At 31.5% G+C, this 6,860-nt stretch overlaps 1 protein-coding gene across 1 annotated transcript; it reads right to left on the reverse strand.

Annotated features, from left to right (window-relative positions):
• On the reverse strand, window positions 5,391–6,636 carry LOC109343183 (RING-H2 finger protein ATL78-like). Its single transcript, XM_019581374.1, has one exon. It carries the CDS (start codon window positions 6,539–6,541, stop codon window positions 5,849–5,851), a length of 693 nt encoding a protein of 230 aa, XP_019436919.1. The 5' UTR covers window positions 6,542–6,636; the 3' UTR covers window positions 5,391–5,848.

The raw sequence follows: 6,860 nt of genomic DNA on the forward strand, positions 1-6,860 counted from the left end.
ACATTTAGGAAATTGATAAATTTATTATTATTGTAACTTAATTAGAAATGAATTTAATTTTTATTATAATCCTGCAACTACAACTATTTTTATATTCCACAAAAAAAAAAGTGCCTCAACCCATTAAATATGTCTAATAAATCAATTAAGTTAATGTTACTAAATATTTAAATCTTAAAAAAATAATCAAATTTCAAAAAAGGCCACCAACAAATAAAAAAAATTAGGCCCAACAAATAATTTTTTAATTCAGCCCATTCTAATTACCACATTCAGAAGTCGGTGTCGTCCAACTGAAGTTCCCCCTTCTCAGACGTCATCTTCGTTAGGAAAGACATCACCATGTTCAAAAGTTACTTCGTGCAAAACCGACTTCTGTGGAGGCAGAAGTTGTCTTCTGCAAAATCGACTTATGTAAATAACAAGTTCCCAGTCACCATTTTGACGGCACAGATTCAAACACTTTTCATCCAACGGGTACAAAAGGAATTCGCATGGAAGCGAACTAACCCTTAGTTCGGAGGTTAAACTCCACCAACTATTGTTTATGGATTTTATTGAAGGGAGTGTTTGGTGTTGGAAAACATTCATATGGGTGTATATCCCCTAAAGTAAATTTAGTGTAGAGCTGTCAAAATGGGTCGGTCTGATTGGGCCAGTCTGATCGGGCCGGGCCGCCAAAGCCCAAAAATCTATAGGACTTTGGTATCATTTTAGGTACTTTTTATAAATTCGGGCTCGGATCGGGCTTACCCGGGTGGGTTTGGGCTACCCGTTTTACTTATATGTTTTAATCTTTTTTGAGACTTTTGGCTTGATAATAAGCACTAAATGAACATTTACAAAACAACTTATAATAAAAAATAGATAATAAGTATTATGTTATTGTGTATTTAATTAGATTTAACTTTTACCAAAAAAATATAATAAAGAAAATAACGTTCACAACAAAACTAAAATCAAAATAAATTGTTTATCATAGAGAACTCCACACAACCAAAATTAATATAATTGTTCCCAATGAAAGTATTGACAAAGAACATACAAAAGATAATATTTTTGTTAGTATCCAAATGTTTATATATTAAAGTGAAGTTACAAATTATATTGTGTTAGAGATTGAGAGTCCAATAGAAATGAGAGATTTAATAAAAGAGTTATGTTAAAAATCATACACGTCGACTTAACATCACGTCTTAACTCAAACACAATGCATGAGATCTATAAGTTTGGTTGCATTTGCATAACAAATATGTTAAGAAAAATTATACGTTAATATCAAATGATACATATTTTTTGAATAGATTAAATATATTAAAAGTTTAAAAAAAGTATTTTTAGTTTATGCGGGTCGGCCCGCCACAACCCACAACCCGCTTAGGGCGGGTTTGGGCTACCATTTTATATGCATAAATTATATCCGGGCTTTTTAGCCCGGCCCAGTTTAGCCCAAACTCGATGTGGGCTAACCCAAACTCGTCTAGGTAGTCCATTTTGACACCTCTAATTAAGTGAATGAGTGAGATATGAAATTCCATTTGTTTAAACAGATTTTCCTCTTCATGAGAATCCACTCACTACTCACAAGTGGTTGATTTAAGAAGTGAAAGGTTGCTTTGCATTTGCATTAGTCTAGAATTTTGCAGTTTCTTCTACCAGGTGATTAATTTTTTATTTTGTTTCAATATGACCAACTTGTTTCATTAGTAATTAGTAATCACTAAACATCATTATCTATCTAGTGTTATGTTTACAGAGTTAGTGTCACATTTGAGACCTTAGTCCTAGCAAGGAATTTATTTTTTGGACTGAGAGTAAAGAAAATCTCTTTAGAGATATGTATGTATGGAGTATGAATCTTCTCTATTAATAGAGAGATATTAGTTATAAAAAAACAACATGATATGACATTTATAATATTTTATATACAATAAAATCATAGTTTTGTCATAGAAAATAAAAGAAAAAGAAGAACTTTATCTAGTAATGAAGATAATCATGTTTCGTACTTATCATGTTAGTATAATATACTCAAGTTACTAACTATCATGCCAAAAATATAGTTGAAATTGCAGAGGAAAAATATGAGATGCAGCTACAATAATCTTTTTATTGTTAAACTTCTTATTACATATTCTAACTATTTCAATCAAATCAAATCCTCACTATTAGGGATATATTAATAACTTAAAATTTAAATGTGCTTATTTCAAATCAATAATATAGATGTAATTAAGATCATTAATCTTGTACCATATAATAATACCCAGTTTATATATAACTATATTACATTCATGCATTAATCAACTATATTTTACTTTTATGTCACATGTCATAAACTGATAAACCTCCATAACACTAAAATTGCAAAATAAGTGCGATGCTACAGGAAATCAAAGGACACTAGTAGTATTGCGGCTTATAGTTTGTGCAGATAGGATTAAATTATTTCTTCCAAGATCTAGTGGTTGATCTCTCTCAGGATTGAATATTCACTTCTTCTTTTTTGCTTTCCCTTGTTTTTTTGCCTAGTATTTGTTTCTGGTTTATTAGGTTATTCCTTCATATATGATTTTATTTTTGAATTCATATGTGTTATCTAACATTTACCATAGGCACGATAACTAATAATATTAGAGATGTATCATTTCCGATCCTCTCGGACTAAGGAAATATCCTCTCAATACTCTAATTTCCCATACCGAATATGGACCGAACTATCTCACGACTTTATAAACTTAGCTCACATATTGATAATGGGTAAGTACAATCCTAAGTGGTGAGGAGCTGGCATCAAAAACCTAATCTTGGAGAAGATTAGCATGTTATCCTAGAGTAACTTTTATCTTTTGAGCAACTACCAAGCTTAACATGAATGCAACTTTCCCGTCGTTATTCACATGTCATGTACTGAGCATTACTTGAACAAAGTGAACTCAAGGTATATATGAGGACGAGCATCACATGTACTCATTCATGTCTCACTTCGTATCCTAAACCAATTAGAAAACTTCATTTCATTAAAAAGAAAAATAAAAAAACAAAAATAATATTTTAATATTATTTTATAAAGTTTGATTGATTATAAATATGAGTACATGAAAATTCTAAGACAAAGGATCCTTGTCCAGACATATGGTGATACTACAATTGATTTGTCCAAAGTGAACCTATCATTTTTCATTCTTATCATAAAGGACACTAAGCTTATATCAAATTTACAGAGTAGATTTACTCAAACTGTTGAAAAATAAAGTTGTCACATTTTACATATTTTACACATTTAACACATATTGAATTGTTTTTTAACATGTGTTTATTAGTTTGTTAGTTAATTAACTAATTAGTTTACACTATAAATAAGGTTTTTCATGCTTTGATAATTTAATGAGAAAAATTCACGATATTCATTTTATCATTTTATCATTTGTAATACAAAACTTAAATATGATACCTACATAATCATCTAGACTATATTAGGGTACAGTAGACACACTAATATTATACATACAACTAGCTAGCTAGTAGGATATATATCTTTCCTAAAGGAGGCATGCTCCTTATATATTCCAATTGGCACTGATAGCATTCTCCATGTGTATATATGAGTCAGCAGGAATTCTCATAGCACTTTACTACCAAACCTTATCCATAATTGAAACTAGTGGATAGGTTTGTTGGGAATAGAGAGGAAAGGACTGAATTATTGTTGTGTTGGGTGTATATGGGATATTCTTGTCTATATGATTGATACCAAATATTGAATCTAATAACAAATCAAATCTTAGCTTAATTATATAACCAAATTACATTAAACTTTAAAAAAACTAAATAAAATCCGAAACATATTCTAACATAATAGAAATTATAATTATATCTCTAACATCCCATCGAACTCAAGTGAATGTATATCAAGTTGAGTATGAAAATCAAAGTAATAAGCAGACAAAATAAGAATTATACTGTGTTTGAGATGTATCATATGCATTTGAAAATTGAAATCACGAAACATGAAATGAAACTGGAGCAACGATGAGATTAAACGGAGCTATCAGTGATAGTGGTTGGATCTTATATAACTGATTAAAGGCAACATGATGACTCAGAACTTAGGCACATAAGCAACAAAAATGACAAGCTTATAAAAAACAATCGAGATGACAATAACTACAGAGAACAACTCAAAATGAATTGACAAACCAACTAGAAGAAGGATCAGGAGCCTAACTTCTTCTTATCTAAAATTAAAAATTATTGAGTCAGTTGACACATAAATAGACACTATACATGAGGTACCGTTATCACATCATATCCTCATTTATGTCTAATTCCTATATCAGTTTAATGAAAAACTGTCATTTAATAAAAAAGAAATTTTTTTAAAATATAAATTAATATTTTTATATTACTTAGAGGATATTGATTGGTTAAGAACGTCTTGATTATAAGATAAGTGATCATTGTCCATCATGTTCCCCACTATTCACACTTGCACTCATGAGGTACCAAAATAATACTTTTTATTTATTTTGGCTGCTCTTTCATGACTTTGGGTGGTTGCATAGGGCTCTTATTAATCTTAAAATTTTGGTATTAAATTCCACATACTTAATTTGTTTTTACATTTGTTCTCTATTTTTATTTCATCATCATAATTTCCATGTTAGACCTTCTCATTTTTATTTAGTCTGCCTGCCTAACCTCCATTACCTTCCCTAAATTGATATGGCATTTTGGATTTTAGACTAAGTGGCATACCCATATAATTTGGAGTACGAGTACTCTCCATTAATGGAGAGACAATTTCTATTTTGTAGTGTATTTTTAAGCTCAAAATTATAACTTTAATGAAAATTAAAGGTAATAAGTGTTATTATCTTTTAATTTTTTAGTGTATTTTCCCATAACTTGTCTCTCCAGTAATGAAGAAGAGGAGTCTCACTCTATAATTTGTTCCGAACATGTTATTACTTAAAAGCACACTTTTTCAAAAAAAAACAAAAGATAATTTATTTTGAATTAAAAGTGATCATTAAGGCCATAAAAACATGATCAATGGAAAGCTATATAGCCTTGATCATGAAGCATAAGCAAGAAAATAAAAACCAACACACAATGAAAATAAAAAACAGAAACTGATGTGTAAACATCCTATTGAATTGATGTATTGTGATATATGGGAACCTTATATGGACCTATTTGATAAAGTATAAATTGAAAAATCCTACACAAAAAAATGATAACATTAAATTTATGATTGTTATCAAATAACTAAGGTTTGATCACTTGTTCTAAATAATATCTCATTTCATATCTGGGTCGATCAGAATGTTCTTTTTGTTTCTAAAAATTATTTTATTTTATTCATGTGACAATATCTCATTAGCCCGAGAAAAAATGATACTGTTTAGGACAGATAATCTCTATCCAGGCCTAATTATGCCAAAGCATACGCCCTCACTCAATTCCTTGAACAGCCAAGGACACTTCACCAATTCTCATGTGTATAGAAAGGCCATAGCAGAATTCCATTGCTGACAGGAAACCCCATGTTTAATGTGACAAGGACCTTGCTATTTAGTCCAGGGTGCCTATGTCATCTTGGGGATTTTGCTTAGTACTCCATCTCCAAACCTCCACAAGTTCTTCACAGCCTTGCTTCAAGCAATCCAATAGTGAATATTCACTCTTTGGTTGTCCTATTATCTGAATCATAGTTACATGGTACCTACCACGTATCGAATTGCATATACTGCATATCAGGTACTAGTACCGAGTATCATGTAACTACAATCCAAACCCAGCCCAACCATGATTCATAAAGAGCAGTTCACACTCGAACAATCTTTCAATCTCCCCTATAGTTACGTACCAAACTTTCTGGCTCAAGTGGGTCAATCCTTATAATGGTTTCTATGGTTTCTGGCACTGGCACTAGGAGTGGTACCACACGTCCAGGTTGTGATCTAACAATCTTGTGGCTTGTCTCAATGAGACACTGTCTGCACTTAGGGCAAGATGAGTGTGAACTAAGCCACTTATCGATGCAAGGAACATGAAAACCATGGTTGCATTTTGGTAAAAGTCGCACTTTATCATCATTGGTGAACTCTGAGAGACATATCACACACTCAGTGTCCAAACCTGGAAGATTCATCTCAGCTGAGTAGGTCACTATAGGGAAAGTCTTAAGAGTTTTCTTCTTGATTCCTATGTTGGCTAATTTTGGTGAAGGGTTGCTTGTGATGGATGATGATGAGTCAATATTAATGACTAAATTTGAACACCTAAGGGCACACCTTATGATAGAGTTCAACCCCAATGAACAAATAACAGCACACAATAGGATAGAGAGTATCATGACAACATTTGCATCAAAGTTATGACCTTCAAGATATAGATTTGTTGAGTTGTAGCTGTTAATGGAAGCTTCGGGGGCATTTGTTTGATTAAGTGGATTTTGAAGGAGTAATTTTCTTGAGTGGGAGTGCCCAAGAAGTTCATGGACGAAGTGTGAAGTAAAGGAAGTAGAAGCATACATGTTTGTTGTTGGTGTTCTTTGTTGTTCTTGATGAGTTAATTAGGTAGCTTACTTAGGTTGGTTACCTTCGGGGATTTATATATATAGGCTAGGGAAGTTAACGAGGTATGGGTCCTATAGGATATGGTATTTGGCTTTAATATAGAGTATGGAACAAACTATATTATAAGTTATTAGAGAATAATATTCAAGAGGGAGGGATTTTGTTGGCTTTTAAATTTTTATCTTGCTCACTAGTTGTAGCTTAGAATGTGAGTCTCATCATAATACTGATATTGATTATTTTATAACTTATAGATAATGAATTCAAATTTTAGAA

The sequence above is a fragment of the Lupinus angustifolius genome, chromosome LG01 (assembly GCF_001865875.1).
Source record: "Lupinus angustifolius cultivar Tanjil chromosome LG01, LupAngTanjil_v1.0, whole genome shotgun sequence".
Taxonomy (NCBI): Eukaryota; Viridiplantae; Streptophyta; class Magnoliopsida; order Fabales; family Fabaceae; genus Lupinus; species Lupinus angustifolius.

What these genes read in the sequence shown, in the direction of transcription:
- LOC109343183 (XM_019581374.1), bottom strand. Translation starts at nt 6,541, where the DNA reads ATGTATGCTTCTACTTCCTTTACTTCACACTTCGTCCATGAACTTCTT.